General features: G+C 39.3%; 1 protein-coding gene across 1 annotated transcript in view; it reads left to right on the top strand.

Moving 5' to 3' along the window:
* antxr1c (ANTXR cell adhesion molecule 1c) overlaps nt 1–17,360 on the top strand; it is a 57,542-nt gene that overhangs the window by 27,089 nt on the left and 13,093 nt on the right. Inside the window, exons 9-16 of the mRNA XM_084741055.1 lie at nt 146–206; nt 2,623–2,721; nt 2,897–2,966; nt 9,392–9,470; nt 14,048–14,143; nt 14,350–14,388; nt 15,097–15,195; nt 15,298–15,465. Of these exons, the coding sequence (XP_084597181.1) occupies nt 146–206; nt 2,623–2,721; nt 2,897–2,966; nt 9,392–9,470; nt 14,048–14,143; nt 14,350–14,388; nt 15,097–15,195; nt 15,298–15,465 (711 nt within the window). The remainder of the gene's footprint in view (nt 1–145; nt 207–2,622; nt 2,722–2,896; nt 2,967–9,391; nt 9,471–14,047; nt 14,144–14,349; nt 14,389–15,096; nt 15,196–15,297; nt 15,466–17,360) is intronic.

The raw sequence follows: 17,360 nt of genomic DNA, 5'->3' as shown, positions 1-17,360 counted from the left end.
TAAGGAAATGACTTAAGAGCCCTAGAGTATTTTTTTTATTGAGCTCTCGGCTCCGATATTTTATATGAACAGGGCAGGATAAGGGCAGCGTAAGTGTTCAAGAAAATAATTGCTGTCGTCTTTGTTCTCTTTGTTTCCCCTCCAGATCATCAAGAAATCCTGCATTGAGATTTTGGCAGCTGAGCCCTCCAGCGTGTGTGCAGGAGGTGGGGAACTGAAACACATACACTCATGCACCCTCTCCTGAGTCATCCACGCTGATGTCAGCCTCCCATCATTTCTTCAGCTGTGTTAATTGCATTACTGGGTGCCCCGTCCCCCCTTCTCTCACCTCAGTAACGACATTCCCAGCCTGAAAAATGACCATATATGAGCATCTGACAGGAAATCTACTGGGACAGGACATTGCAGTGGGGATAATATTATAGGGTCTCGTTAAAAGGGACTGACCGTGAGAGAGCTGCAGTGGTGAGATTGGCTGCAGCAAAGTAGACAACATCCTTTAGAGTCCTGCCAAGAGAAAGATTATGACAGTTAAAACAACATTAAATAGACATTAAAAGGCACAAATGAACAGATAAAAGCAGGGGTTGATTAAACTCTTTTGGCAGAAGCAGAGGAACTTTTACTGCTTCTCACATCTGCTTTTGTCTTTTATTATTAAGCAGTGAATTAGTGTCACCCTTCAAGAGGAAAACTATTTCACTTGAAAGTGAATGCTGGTGTGCAGTTCACTTCAGTCCTGCAGGCTCACTCTCGTCATAATAAGATCGCTTCCATTAAAGGCAACATTCCAACTATTTAGGTTAATGTCCAATAATTATAAGTCAGTCAAATGCCGACACATTTGTGGGGTGATTTTTCTGCAATTTTGTATTTTGTTTACTCAGATTCCTTCCGCCCCATTACAAGCAAATTTTGGCTCATAAATGCAAGTTGCATGACTAGATAGTTTGCCTGGTCCATCTGACAATGTCAGAGATTAAAGCCAAAACTAATGTGTCTCTCTTTTTCCCTTTTCATGTCTCTTTTTGTGAATTATGCACTGCAAGAAATAATTGAGAAAACTCAAAATTTCAAGGCAGCTGCCTTCATAAGATTTTTCAATTTTCAATCAAACTCAAACTCTTAAGGTTTTAAATAAGCTAAACAAAGTTTTGTCGACCTATAATGTTTTTTTGAGGTAATTTACTTTTCTTCTTCAGATAAGCTTGAATCTTTGTGTTTTAGAAACCCCCCAAAAAGTTGCATTTCCAAAATAGTTCACAGTGAGCTGTGAACCTGGTTTGTCATTACTTGGGCACTTGAAAATTAAAGGATTGTACTTGAAAATATTAAATCATTAACCATTATTCGCTTCCACTTTAATGTGTTTGCTCAGCAATTTATGATATACATTTTTGGGGTTTCTAAAACTCAAAGTTTATCTAAAAAGGAAAAGAACATTATCTCAACAAAACATTATAAGTTGGTAAAACTCAGGGGTTTAGGTTGGGTTCAAAACTCTATTGAAGTAAGTCACCTTGAACTTTTGAGTTGTCTCTGTTTTGTGTATTATAAAGTATCTTATATGCATTCATATAACAGATGACAAAGAGTACTAAATTAGAAAAATGGGCAAAGAAAAATATATGCTCATACATACAAGTATATACATAGATAACCATATACTGCATTCTGTATACATTCATACATAATTAGAGTAAGCAAACATATAACAAGATATTAAATGAATCAAATTTTGTGCATTTTAGCCTTTTTTTCACATGAACCACACTACAACTCTTAGATTTAGAAGGATAGTTGTTTAAGCCACCTAAAAAAATCTGAATCAGTTTAAGTGTACTCTATATTTATTTTCACCACATCAGCTTGCTGTCAGGCAGCCTTTTTCTGATGGGAAACCACCATTAATTAACTCTCCAAACCGACCAGACTCATTTTGCAAAACCAGTAATTTTGCAGAGCACAGACATTGTTGGTCTACCACTGCCTCGATCAGTTAGTTTGTTTGTCTCATAGTGTGACTTTGCTGTTTGAAATGGTTTGTTCAGATTCACCGAAGTCACACAGTAACACAAACTAACTAACCGATCAAGGCAGTAAGATAAAAACATTGTTTTTGCCATAGGACTTTGGTTGCTTTGGAGAGAGTGATATTCGGCTCATGTAACGGTGGTTTCTCTTAAGAAAAGGGTGTCTGACAACAAGCTAAGGTGATGGAAATATTCTAAATATGGTGTACACTTAAACTGATAAAATATATTTTCCTGCTGACTCTGTCCATGGCAGAACATTGCTTAGCTTCCTACACCAGTACTCCTGCTGCTTCTCCAAACTGGAGTTATGCCGACCACCATCCACTGTAGGTGGTACACTGACTACGGATAAGTACCTCAAACAACCCCACTTAAAATAATCAGAGGTGTCCCTTTAAGGCCCATATTTACAGATATATTGGCACAGTTCTGTCATTGATCTCACATGGAGAAATAAACTGAGTTAATGGAGAGGAAGCCTTTCAGAGTTTAAATACTAATGCACCATACTGTCCATATAGTATAAAATGTCATTTTTCTTGGCAAAGAGTCTAAAATGTAAAACTGTGTGTCATGTAACCAGAGTCCTTCCAAGTGGTGGTGAGAGGAAATGGTTTTCTCCATGCCAGAAACATCGACCAGGTGCTGTGCAGCTTCAAAATCAATGATACAGTTACAGTCAGTAAGTATACCTACATTTTGCGTGTTTCTGTGTTTCTTGGTGTAAACCCATCCTGTCTGTAACAAGGTTTTTTGTCAGCTCTTGTCTAGGCCCACGTACCTCCTTTGGAAAGCTCAGACTGAGGAGTCTACTTTGGAGGAATGTACATTTATCAAAATGTTTTTTTTCCTCTTAGATGAAAAGCCGGCCGGAGTAGAAAACACCTTCTTGCTGTGTCCGGCTCCTGTCCTCGATGAAGTTGGGAAGTAAGTGCCTCTTTTTTTTTTCTTTTTTTTCTTTTTTTTTTACAACTGTGCGACTTAAAATCTCAAGGGGAAGCACTTAACTGTATATTTCACACTAAATGGCATCCATGTGCACCTGAGATCACGTTCTTTGCCTCAAACACATGTATGCATGCACGTGATTATGGGCACAGACCATAAGAAGCCTGCCATACATTAGCTTCTTTTTATGATCCCTATCCATGGCCGCATTCCTCTTTTCTAGATCCCAGCGCAGCTTAGCAAAATATAAGGGTCTCTGGAGCCGTGCCAGTACACGCAGTGGTAAACCCTTCATGCATTTGTCCTGCTTCTGTCCTGGATTAGAACAGAGCAGTGAAAACAACTGCAGGCAGTTGGTTTTTGAGTCACATAGACACTAGTAAGTCAAAACTAGAAGCTTACAAATCTAAAGTGACTCATCGCATGTCTTGCTTAATCATTGGTTTTGAAGTTTGATGACAAAAATGCGAGCTGATGTTTTGTTTTGTTTTCTTTCACTGACTCCTTTGTTTCAGAGCAGTGGAGTAAATGTGGACCAGCAGCTCAGCAGCATTTTCTTTAAAGCTGCATTAATCAAAATGTTTAAATTAAGAGTGGATCAAATAACTGTTTAATGTTAAAGGGGACACTTGTAGTGACAAACCCACAGAGACCCACAGCTCTGCAGTGTCCTTCACCTCTATGGCCCATTTTAGCTTCTTTCAGCTTATTGTTTTAGTTTTACTGTTTTGGTAAAGTCTCACTGCTCACATCAGTGTCATTTATTCTGGATTAAATGACATTGGATTATATTTGTCAGTTGAGAATCGGGTCTACTGACATACACTTAAAAATACAGCGTATTTCAATCTCTTCAGTGTTCTCTGGGTTTCTGAGGGAAAACAAGGAGGCAGCGGGATGTGAAAAAACTAAGACAACTGAGGTCATTTTACTCAAACATTCACCACACGACAGTCACACAGTTTTCTGGTGTGACCAACCCCGTCCGCGGCCAGAGTCGCTCTGTATCAGCTGGCTGTAGCGTCTTTTTAGAGCCCAGCCGTGGTCCAACGTCAACAATCCACAAACCTCTCTAACCTAAGTCTTTATGGGAAGAAAAGTACAGCAGGCCACAGAGGAGGAGGGGTCAGTGGACGGTGGTTAAAGACTTTAAAGAGCAAGAACAGTCAAAGAGGGGAGGAGGAGGCCTGTCAGCTTATATTAGACTTTATTTCTTTGCACATTTTCTTGTCCAGGAAGGGTATTTGTGTTGGTGATAGCATACTTCTGTAATTATGATAGAAATTCCTTCCTTTTATTCTCCCATAGAAGTTATAAATCCAATTTCCAGTCAATATTTGCACTGGCAGTGGTGTGGAAAGAGAGAGGTTTTAATTTTAAATGCAGTGGGGAAAGATTTAAACGACCTGGACAGATGACTCGAGCTCTGAAACTTTAATCGATACCTTAGCAGAAGGGTCGTAAAAGTTCCAAAGAATATTAGCATTTTTCAGCTAAATTTCTGTACAACCCAAAACTTGCACTGTTTTAATTTAGCCTCACTGCTCACAATAAAGCTCTAATAACACACTGTGTGCTACCTGCCCAACACCAAAGGTAAACACAGTTAGCAACTAGCTGGTGAGCAGATAACAAGTCGTGTTTCCCTTGTGGAGACCAAAACCGAGCAAATAGGAGAGTGAATATTGAACTTTGAGTCATGAATCCTGTTTACAGGCAATATTTTCATTGGCAGTGTTGTTGAAAGAGAAAGAATTTGATTTTAACTGCAGTGGGGAAAGATTTAAACAACCTGGACTGATGACTCGAGCTCTGAAGCTTTATTCGATACCTTGGAGAAGGGTCGTAAAAGTGAGGGTGCTTCATGTGCCTTTAAACTTCCCATTCAGCCAGTTCGTTCTACATTTGTATATTTTTTCTACTCTAGCCTTTAAACTTTCCATCCCATCCACCCGCAACGCTTAACGTCCCAACTCTCCAGTCCCCTCACTTATCTCCTCCTCCTCTCCCCCTCTCCCCTTTCCCCTCCACCTCTGCCTTCACTTTCGGTGCCACGGTGGCTCTTTTCACCAAAAGCTTTGCCTCGCTGGTCGTTTTCCAGCCCCCCACCTCACACCCCTTCTGTCTGCCCGTCTGTATCTGTCTTTTATTTGTCTTCCTCTTTCAAACCCTGTCAGTCTTACACTTTCTTTCAACAGCCTCCCTGTCCGGTTTCAGCTGATCAAAGCCGTTTAGCAGCTAGCCTCGTCTTTCAAGTGTGTGGTCATGTGTTTGTATGCAGAGTGGAAAAACCTTCAGAGAGACTGTTTAAACTGCTCCATTAATACCCAGACTGCTCGTATTGGTGTTCATATCATGGAAGTTCATTTACTTGGTACCAGATTTGACACTTTTGTGGCGACTCCACTCAAAACCCAGCCTTTATCATTGCTGCATTGCATTCTGGTCTATTTTCTGATAGTTCAGGTATAGAAATTGGTCTCTCTGCCTATCTGGACTTGACATCATGTTGTCTATGTTTGACCAGTTATACAAATGAAGAATAAAAGGTGACCCATGCTACCTAATGTTTGGCAGATGAGTCTGTCTAGTGTGTGTGTGTGTGTGTGTGTGTGTGTGTGTGTGTGTGTGTGTGACTGCCTGCCCTGTCTGGTTTATTCCTCGCTTAACAGCTGTCAGACATGGTGCTCCACAACCAACACTTCCTCCCCACTGGTTCCTCCACATCCTCAAATTCACGCTGGTCAGTTTTCTCTGGCTCCTTCTTAGCATCCCTCTGTCTCTGCCCTTTCTTTACCTTTAATCTTCAATAAAAGTGTTTCAGTTGAAAATTTAAGTTTCCAGGGAATCCTGAGTTCTGTGAGCGCTGAAGTCAGCAGTGTGTTTGTTTTACTTCGTAGCAGTTTTTCAGCATCATATTTTTCAGATGTCCTATAGAATAAACAGGCCACAGATGAGTATTATTCCTTTTCCATACACATGTGCTGCCTTGGCTTGACTCGATTTGATTTGGCACATTTGCATCTCCATTATATCAGAAATACCTGCCCCACAAGAGGCTTAGCTCACGTCAAGTGACTGTAAAATGGCGAATAAACACACCCCTATAAATTCTTTTTAAAAAACACCTTTTCCTCTGCTCCCGGTGCAGCTCGGCATGGCTAAAGCCCCATGTGTTTCTGTCAGCTGTCACGATTCCTGGCTTTCTTCTGACAGAACTGTCCAGGAAAAGATTAAATTATAAGGTTGGCAAGATGTTAATGTTAATAATACAGATTTATCATCAAAGCCAACAATAAATTGATCCCATAAGAGACTTGTCCACTAAAGTTTGGCACAAGGTAGACTCGTTTCTTCTGGTCCTTCCTCTGGTTGAAAGAAGCATGTAGGTTCATGAGGTTTGGTTCAAGAGCTGAGGTTGGATGGAGTCCAGTTCAGGGACTACTGTATGATCAGAGTACAGTCTGTGGTATTTGTTCCAGCCCTCATCCACTGTGATTGGACAGCTGGGTTAAAAAGTGAGAATGTCAGGTGCAGCATTTTACCCAAACTCTTATTGCCTGTGTAGACAGTTTGATATAGCTCACTGTCATATCATCCACTGTTGGAAAGAAACAAGTTTGAGTCAGTCCCGCTGTCACCTGCCATAGAAACTCACTTAGAGAATGTAATCTTTTTTAATAAAATAGTTCCCAACAAATGCTATATTTACTCCTGTTTGAGTAACATTTGCTAAAAAAAAAAAAAGGAGGTCTAAACGCATTTCTGGATTGAGAAAACTTAAACTATTGTTTGCTTGAGTTGAGTTTTAGAAACCCCCCAAAAATCGTATTTAAAAAATTGTTGAGCAGATTCATTGAAGTGAAAGTGAATAATATTAATAAAGTAATATTTTCAATTGCAAGCACCCAAAAAATGACAAATTACAGCTCACAGTGAACAATTTATGAAAAACAAATGTTTGGGTTTTTTTTAAACTCAAAGATTCAAGTTTATATAAGAAAGAAAAGTAATAATATCTATAATCTTAACAAAAGATTATAGGTCGGCACAACTTTGATAAGTTTATTTCAAAACTTTATTGTTTTTGAGTTGGATTAAAAATTCAAAAATGAAGTGAAGGCAGGTGCCTTGAAATTAGAAGTTTTCTCAGCTTTCTTACAGTGTATTAAAGAACCTAAATTAGTCATGAAATGCTTTCCTACATTGCTGTTTTCTTCAAGCCTTTTCTATCAAACTGTGTTCGTAGTTGCCTAATCCTAGCACATAAGTTTTAACTTACATCCGAGGGATGTTTTTCATGTTGTTACCCAACAAAAACATGAACACAAACTGCTCCTTCTTCAGTCTGTTTTGAAGTTTCAATTCCTGAGTTTCCAGCTGTTTGTTCTCAGAAAGCTGCGTATGCTGTTGATCATGAACTTCACCCACTGAACCAGTTCCTCTCTCCCTCCACCCTCCCTTTTTCTCCAAACCAGACAGACAGACAGCTCTCTTAGTCAGAGAAGACAGGTTTATCGGTCAAATAGCCTGCTTTTCATCTGCCAGACCTCATTCATATCCACCTGGCCCTCTACTGAAGAAGAACTGGGGGAAGAGGAGGGGGGGGGTTGTTTAAAATGCCTTTCATCCACATGTTTTGAAGATCTGAACGAGAACAGGCTCCAATGGAGGTCACATGAGATTCTCAGAATTGTTTTTCCCAACTTGGAGGAGGAAGGGATTCAGACCATCAAGAAAGACTCTGGCAGTTCCAAAAATCTTAGGAGGGTTGGAGATCTTCAGAGCAGTTTTGACACAGATGAGGAGGATGAGCAAAAACATGTTTTCACAAAGAATTTGTGATTGTTTTGCACCAACAAAGATTAATTTAATCTAAGATTTGTCTAATCAGACCTTAGTGAAACTAGGTTTAAGATGCGTAACAAATAAAAATGAATCACTGTTTAGTAACAATAAGTTTATTGATTTAAACTGAAATTAAATATGGAGCTTATGTAAAAAATAAAATAAATTAAAACTAACTTCAAGCACTGTTGGGACAAAGTAAGTATTAGAGGCAGAAAAAACTTTGGTTATTCTGTATTCCTTCAAAAAATGTTGAATTGTTTTCTAGATAGCTAAAAAAAATTTAAAGGTACATTGTTTGCAAGCTAGCTAAAAATGAAATAAGTTATGTTGTTTGCTAGCTTGCTAGAATAGAAAAAAATTACATTGTTTCCTAGCTAGCTAAAAAGTTAATAAAATGTTGCATTGTTTGCTAGCTAGTGAAAAGGTCGGTTAGCCTAGTTAGCTAGTTCGCACATAATTATTGTACTTAGTCCATTCAGAAAAGTAACTATTTTAAATGTTAAACTTCTTTTAGGGTAAGTTTACATACTGGATCGCTGTTTAAATTGGAGTTCAAGTGTTGGTGCAACAGAATCAAATTTAATCTAGATTTAGAGGAAAAACTAAATTTAGGTCTAAATTCCGCTTTAAATTTAATATTTCCTAATTTAAAGCTGGTTTAAAAGTCTGTTGCAACACAATTTAAAGTTAAACCACAATTTAATCAGGGTTAAAAAGTAATCCTTGTTGGTGCAACTCAACCTAAAAGTTTTACTTTGCTGCATTTTACACTCTATAAAGGAAATTATTTAGCAGCTGTGAGTAGACATCATTGATGGTATTTAAAGAGATTGTTCTCATTCCTCAGAGTGCAATTAGTCTGGTGTCATGTCTTGGAAAAACACACAACTTGCCCAGAACCATAAAAACAAAATCTCATCTAGCAGGTTATATTTTGTCTTTTTTTCCATTTCCATTTTCTTCATTTCATCTATCCCACCTTGGCGTCCTTGCCTGCTGCTCTGCGGCTCCTTGGCTCACACAGTCACACCTACAGCTTGTTGTTTTTTTAACCACAGTGGAAAACTTTTGTATTTGGTTCATTTGGGTTCGAACGGCTCAATTACAAGCGAAACAGGGCTCGTAAACAAGAGTCAATCGACTCACCAAGTAGCTCATTTACTGGCTACAGTTTTGGTTGCATGTCCTCCTGCCAGGTTAGAGATTTTGGCAGCTGCAGAGACGTCTGCTTCCAGCTTCTGTAACGTGAGCGTCAGTCTAGACGACACTTTGTTCTTGCTCTCCTTCAGCTCATGATCCCGTGTGTTTTGTGGTTGTTTCCTGTTGGTTCATACATTCTCACTTCTAACAAACCAGCAGGCAGTTCGGTGACGTTATTTGGTGTGAACCCAAGTTCAAATGACATCATTCTGGTCAAACATACTGAGCTTCAGGAGGAAATGCTTCAGACTAAATAAACTGCTCCAAACATGCTTGTCGTGGAGCGTAATGTTACATCCCAGCATGAAGAGACAGAACTTACTCGTTTTCTTGTGTGTGTTGTTTTGTTTCAGGGTGATTTATCTACAAGTGAGCATGAACGACGGCCTGTCCTTCATCAGCAGCAACGTCCACATCACCACCACGGAGTGTGTAAGTGGCAGGTTTTTGTCCCCAGTTCATGCATTCAGCCTGCAGTAGCGCTGCAGAATATGTATAATTCAATGTGTGGTTCAGTAGAATCATAATAAGTATTAATCAAAACTCTTGTAATTTTACAAATATTCTCAAAAATATATGGCTAAAACAGGTGAAAGATGTTTTTCTCTACAGGTCCTTTTGGAGTTGCATTAAAGTGAAGTAATGCAAGCAATCATTCAGTGAAAACAGTAAAAAAACATAAATAAATAAAGGAGCCTCTTTGCACCTGATTGTCCATCTTGTATCCATTTCAAATTAAAAGCCCTTAAGCATTTTTGTTAGTTTGTTAAGTAGGTGGTGGAAAACTTAATATTAGATGCATCAAATCTGAGTCTTGCTGTTTTGCACTTTCATACTGAAACAAATACATTTCATATACATATAGTTACAACAAAGAACTTTTATATTGTGTTAGCCAGGGAAAATGCAAACACAGGCTCATTTCATCTGATTTCACAGAGCATCCAACACAGTGGCAGACATAAAAAAAATACTTTATAGAACTAGTCGATCTTCTCACGGATGGTCTTGTTTTCTTATGTGAGTCATATCGAAGCATCAGTATCAAATTAAGACTGTTTCATAACCAGTTAAAAATTCCTTGTAGTAACTTTAAAAATTAAATTATAGATGTTCTCTCAAGATTTGATATGTTTTGCAACATAGTAAAAGAGTTTTTCCAGGTCTTCTTGTATTGCATGTGGTTTCCACTCCTCTTTCTTCCTCTCCAATCTCATCTCTTTTCCTAGAAGTCTGTTGTTTTGTTCTCTGCAGTGAGTTTCCTCACCCTCTTAATCTCTTTCATCTTCCCTTCTTCAATTTTGTTATTTTCCCCTTTTTTGGGGAACCAAAGAGAGCCAAACCACAGGGGTTTGTAGTAGCGATCCACCCAAAAAAAGACCTTCTGAACCCCCCAGGGTGGCAGGAGACAAAAGGTTAGAGAAGCAGGTTCATGACCGTGAGGCTGTGGGTTCAGGCTCAACATTTTGGTTGTGAATGTGAAAAAGAAGCATCCTGTTACTGTATTTTCCCCTCAGTTGGAGCTGCTGGATGTCGATACTTGGATGCTCTTTGCTGTAATAAAAAAAAGTATTAAAGAGCTCATATTTTCAAGGCAGCTGCTTTCACTTCAAACGTCAAAAATTCTTCAGAGTGAGCTGTCAACCTGATTTATCGTTATTTGGGTACTTGAAAAATAAATGGTTACATTTGAAAATATTAAATTATTAACCATTATTCACTTCAACAAGTTTACTCATCAATTTTTAAAGTACAGATTTTGGGGGGAGTCAAAAACTTGGATTCAAGTTCAAGAAGAAAACATTAGTTGGTGAAACTTTTTCATAAATTAAAGGAAAATTCAGTTTTTGTTTGCCTGTCTCACATTAATTAGAGTCCAAATTAATGCCGAATGTGTTAGGATTTAAACAAGGTGGAGGACCCAAATGCAGACCACACAGAGGAGCAGTTCGAACGGATATTTAATTAACAACAAAAGAACAAAAGGCTTAGAAAAATCCAGCAGGTGAGGGTCAAAAATCCAGGCAGGGAAAAAACCAAAAAGCCACAAACAGGAGAGCAACCAAAAATCCACATACAGGAGAACACTAGGAAACCAACAAGCACAGAGACGAGGCGAGAGGGAGTGACAATGAACCGACAAACAAAAGAGGACAAGACACAGGATTAAATACACTAGGAAGGGGAAGAAAACAAGACACAGGTGAGGGCAATCAGACAGGTGAAAATAATCAGTGATCACAAAGGGAGGGAACACAGACAAAGACAGGAAGTAAAACCAAAACACATGAGGGAGGAACAGAAACTATCAAAATAAAACAGGAAACAACCAACAAGAATCCCAAACCATGACAGAATGTTTGCCAAATGAGTAAGTGTCTGTTTATGAGTCCTAAGAAGTCATTAATAATCTTTTAGAAGAAGTAGATGTTTATAGCGGTTAAATTGAGAAATATGTTAATGGAGTTTGGCAGGTTACCTCCTAAATTAAAAAAGAGTGTGTATTTATGGAGCAGTGGGCTTTTGTTTACAGGATGACATGCTGAGCTTTACACTGACAGACAATTGACATTTATAATCAGCTGATCAACTTACAGTGAAGGACTCATTGCTTATTATTATCAGTTAACAATAATGTGCACGTCCTGCGTTCCTGCAGTGTTCCTGCAAGCTGCAGGGCTTCCCCAAGTCTGGAGAGGAGGGGGCAAGGGAAACAATTTGCTTCAACCATAGATCACATATTAAGTAGGATTTCAACCTATTTAATATATAGTCTATGGCTCCAACTCGCTATTTGGACTGCAGTACTAATTTTTGCATGCAAAATTGCTACATATTGCTCATTTAAGACTTGGAGTTGGGCTCAAACGTATTGAAATAAGTCGCCTTGAAATTTTGCATTGTGTCAACTTTGTTTTTACAGTGTTGTAGCTCCTAGGTATGTGAACATATATGACTGTGTCAGTGGGACGTGTCAGGGTGGAGCTTCATTCCCTCAAAACCAAAATTAAACAAGATGCAATTTAAGACAATTTAAAGCAATTTCACAAAATAAAAGACGTATGTTGGAACATATGGAGCGGAGCCACAGCGGATTCCCACCCAGCCAAAAAGGAGTGTGTTCTTTGAAGCTGTTCTCCCCTCAGTCCATGTGAGATCATATCCATGAAAATGCTGTGAATCCAAACAACTGTGTTGTGGTTCATAATATATGGAGCTCAATTGGACATACCATTGCAATTAGCTGCTTCTCGCCACTAAACTAAACCATATAGGCTAAAGTCACACCAGGCTTAAAGAGACACGACAAGTTGCTAACTTGAAAAGGGTAGGCCTGCTGCAATAAACAACAGGCACGCTAAAGTCTATGGATAAATCAAGAATGAAAGCAAATCCCTACGTCCCCCTCCCCTAATCCTCCCTAAGTGCCACTTCTAGCTGTTTTAGCCTTTGTAGTTAGTCCACAAAATATGCACATATAGCACAGCAAAACACACACATTGTATGTGCGGGAGGGACAAAACGCAGATGTGGTCACAGTTGAGATTTTTGCCATTGTTTGCTACACCATTACTTCACAAATTCTGCGTGTCGGCTGTTGAAAGTTATATTAAAAACTATGCTGATTGGGACATTTCTGAGAAACAGTCATTCGCTGTCGACGACGGACCCCACTGCTGAGTTCAGATAAATCCCCCATGTCTTTGCCGCAAGATAGATAGGGGAAAGTCTAACCACATGTGATCCTCATCTGCGGTCTGTAATGGGAACCATGTTTGGCTCATGGACGCCTGCCTGGCTTAAAGCGAGCAAAGTAACTGATGGATTCATTCAGGGATCACAGGACTTACACCAACCACTGTCATCAGAAAAACAAAAACATGAGTATTTACAGTGACAGAACTGACAAAGAAGGAAAACAGGAAGGCTTCCCTTAGCTTCCCTAAAAATATATCAAGTATGATTAGTTTCTGCTTTCCCTAATACTGTTATTACTGATGTACAACATTTTCTTTTTCTTAACTTTACTGCTACTCTTTTGATTGTCACTACTACTTCTGTTACTTCCACTACTTTTGTGAGTTGAATCTGAAGTTTAAAGGGACAGTATATAGGTTTACTTATCATTGTCAGTGTATTACCTACAGTAGATACCAGTCAGTAGAAACAGCACAGAAGCTAAGTGTGGAGCTGTTTTGGGCAGAGTCTGCAACAAAATGTATTTTACCTGCTTAAAAAAAGATCCATCTAAAACATATCAATATCAGTTTAAATGCACACTATATTTAGAATATATTCATTGCTTTACTGTGTCATCATGCGTCTCCTCTCATTGAAAAACACAGTTATATAAGCCAAATATCGCTCTCCTCAAATCAACCAAACTCCATAGGCAAAATCAGTATTTTCACCTTGCGTAAAACGTGAGCTACTGGTTTACTGCTGCCTCGATCTGTTAGTCTGGTTGTGTTATTGTGTGACTTTGGTGAATCCATACTATCCTTTTAAAACACCAAAGTGACACAATAACAAATAATAAACCAACCAGTGGAGACAGCAGTAGACCAGCAACTCTTTTGTTGTGCAAGGTAAAATGACTGTTTTTGCCTATGGAGTCTGGTTGGTTTGGAGTGATTAGCATTTGGCTTATGTAATAGTGGTTCCCCATCAGAAAAGGTCACCTGACGGCAAAGTAAAGCAGTGAAAACTGTCTAAATATAGCATACGTTCACACTGATATTGATATATTTTTAGATGGGACCTATTTTAAGTGGCTAAAATACCTTTTGATGCTGACCCTGTCCACAGCAGTACATTACTTAGCTTCCATGCTGGTACATCTAATACACCGACTATCAATAAGTACCTCATACAACCCCACTTCAAAATATCCCTTTAACTCTTTGTCCGGCTAGGTACATTGGTAGTTTGGTTCAGTAGTACTGTGTGTGTCATAGTGATGTACAAGTGTGTGTGTGTGTGTGTGTGTGTGTGTGTGTGTCCTCCAGTTCGATGGCACCATTCTCCTGATCACCCTGCTGGTGTTGTTCCTCCTGCTGGCCCTGCTCTTCATGTGGTGGTTCTGGCCTCTCTGCTGCACTGTGGTAAGAAACTTAACACTACATTCAGGAAGTGGGCCATTTTAAAAAGCAACACTTAAATTACAATTATCCAGCGCTTCAGAGGGGTTTGTCTAAACTCCACAGGGCCTGTAAGCACTTTAGCAGCCCTTACAAAAAAAACACACACACAAAGCGTTGATGTGATTAATGTTTGAGAAAAGCTGAAACATCTCTTTATTCTTCCACAGGTGATCAAAGAACCACCTCCTCCACCTCCCCCTGAGCCTGTGAGTCAAAACATGCAAACACACACACACACACATTTACCCACCAAGTCTGAAGGAGAATGTGTGTCTGATACTTCTAGTATATTCACCCTAATCTCAATAAATAGAATAAAAATGTTGTGCAGTTGATCGATATGAGTCCCGCCCCTTTTTCCTCTGTGCTCCAATAACAGTTGGGCAAGTTTGATCCCCGTCAGTCAACTTTTTCTTTTCCTGTTTTTTTAGGTCAGAGATATTCTTGCTTTTTAAACACATGTTAATGCATGCATGTTATTTCTGAGGAAGTTCACAACCAATGCTCCAGACGGACACAGGATACACAAAACGCTCATGATGCACATGCGAACGAGCCACTAAATCTACATCAATGGTTAGCTAGCCCAGCTAACTTAAGATGTGACTATATATACATCACTTTTATAGGTCCAAGCCCAGCACACAATATATCTAAGTGCAGTATCTAAGCACAAAAGCACCAAAATGAAAAGGAGTTTTTTTTTTGTGTGTGTGTAGTTTAGTTTAGTTTATTCTCCATGACCAAGTGGTGACCTCCAGAAATTATCTTGTGAACCCTTTTGGGGCCCGACCCCTAGCCTGAGAACCACTGTTTTAAAGTAACCTGTTCAGGATCACACCCTCTGAATCTGTGTGTGAGAAAGTATATAAGACAGGGAAAAGTTATTTTTTGTGTAATTATGTGTGTTTTAGGAGTCAGATGACGAAGACGGCCTGCCTAAGAAGAAGTGGCCCACTGTGGATGCTTCATATTATGGAGGAAGAGGAATCGGAGGGATCAAGAGGATGGAGGTGACAAGATGATGAAAACACACCACCAGAAATCAGATCACTTTAGACTACATTCTCTTCTTCCATTATGTTGTGTTTTCATGTGTTGTGTGCTGTGTGTAGGTACGCTGGGGAGGTAAGGGCTCGACCGAGGAGGGTGCTAAGCTGGAGAAACCGAAGAACGCTGTGGTGAAAATGCCGGAGCAGGAGTACGAGCCCTTCGAGCCCAAACCTAAGAAAGCTCACAACAAGAAGGAGCCTCAGAACCGGAAGTGGTACTCGCCCATCCGGGTAAACACACACTCAGTCTCCCTCTGGACCAGCAGACAATGGGGCACTAAAATGTTGTCATTCAACTGACTTATTAATGAAGAAGGCATCAGTGCATCCCTGCTGTCCTGAAACAAAATCTCAGCTTTTCAGGAACTCAAAAATCTGCCTTGTTTACAGACTGACCGCTGTGCGTTTTTGAGCTCCTGCCCAGTGAGTTTCAAATAACTGAGGGTGGCAGAATTTTTCTCAAGCCACAGAGGAGCCCGAGCTCCTTCAGCTGAGGTTAAAACATGAAAAGCACCACGAGTGGAGTTGCAAAGTTTTCACAAGACAGCAGGGAGGAATAAAGCCCGTCCTGGACATATTTATCTATAATTAGTTGCATAAGCACAGAACTCCACAACTATCAATGTGCACACATAGCCAAAGTAATATAACATATGCTCCAGACAGAGAGACATTATTAGACCTGGCGTCAGTGCTGCTTGTGCTTTAGACACACACTACAATACAGCTCTGTGTAGAAACACTGGCCTTTCATACAGTAACAGCACTTACTGTTATCTGCAGACTACCTTACAACTCTAAATGTTTTGAATGTGACACAGGTCTACAAACAGCACTGCACTGATTCATAGTTGAACTTTATACTGTTCATACATCACAGTCGGTGTAGGGAAAAGGTGAATACACTGTGTGTTGGGTCCCTTTGCAGTTCTACATCTGAGGATAATTTAATTTAGTCGTGGTTAGTTTAAGATATTGACTTCCTTCCTCTCAAGTACCTGCCATTGAGGCTCAGGAGTCCAAACTTTTTTTGGACCAATCACATGCATCATCACAGCAGCATCTTGTACTTTAAAGGGGCAGTTTGAATTATTTGAAGTGGGGTTTTATGAGTTACTTATCCATAGTTGCTGTATTATCTACAGTAGATGGCGGTCAACAAGCCCCCAGTTTGGAGAAGCAGCAGAAGCACCAGAAGCTAAACAATGTACTGCTGTGGAGAGGGTCAGCAACCAAATGTATTTTAGCCACCTAAAAAAGGTCCACCTTAAAAGAAAATCAATATCTGCAAATTTAGAATGTTTTCCACCGCTTTGCCTTGGTGTCAGAGAGCCTTTTCCAACAGGAAACTGCCGTTATATAAGCCAAATATGGCTTTCTCTCCAAAGCGACCAGACTTCTTTTGCAAAATATGTCATTTTTGGTCACAGAATACAGAAGTTGCTGGTCTACCTGTGCCTCTGTCTCTTAGTTTGTTTGTGTTGTTGTGTGATTTCGGTGGATAGTAACAGTGCCTTTAAAGAATCAGAGTTACACAATAACAGCAAGGAGCTAACAGATCAAGGTCGCGGTAGACCAGCAACTCCAAGGTAAAATGAGGGCCTTTTTTTTAACACACTGAAATATGTTGTATTTTTTGCTGTCCACAGTAGTTCATTACTCCGCTCCCATGCTGGTACACCTCTCTTATAGGTAGGAATGATATTGTATATTAAGAATTTGGTTGGTCAAGTAAGATTTGATCGATCTACTATCAAATAAAGATCTGAAATATAATAGAGATTAATTTTAGGAGTATGCGCCACATGTTACCCAATATTCATGTACATGTTTTTAATATGTAAACCTTGACATCTTTATATATTTCATAGGCTATGTAATGTTATCAGAGAATATACAGAAATAAAGCTTTGGGGGGAAGCACACATTTGATATTGTTTGGTATAAGCAAAATCTTTGTGTTTATTCAATTAATTGATTATTAATGTACTTACGATTTGCAACCCTAATTTTATGGATAAGCACTTCATATACCCCCACTTCAAATAATCCAAACTGTCCATTTAATATATTAAAGACCAGATTTGGACTTAGACTTTATTAAATGAGTTTCAGTATATTTTTTT

Source organism: Lutjanus erythropterus, chromosome 17, assembly GCF_056507025.1.
Source record: "Lutjanus erythropterus isolate fLutEry1 chromosome 17, fLutEry1.hap2, whole genome shotgun sequence".
In the NCBI taxonomy this organism is placed as follows: Eukaryota; Metazoa; Chordata; class Actinopteri; order Lutjaniformes; family Lutjanidae; genus Lutjanus; species Lutjanus erythropterus.
The sequence above is the reverse complement of the archived record's forward strand: the minus strand, read 5'-3'. Positions and strand labels throughout refer to the sequence as shown.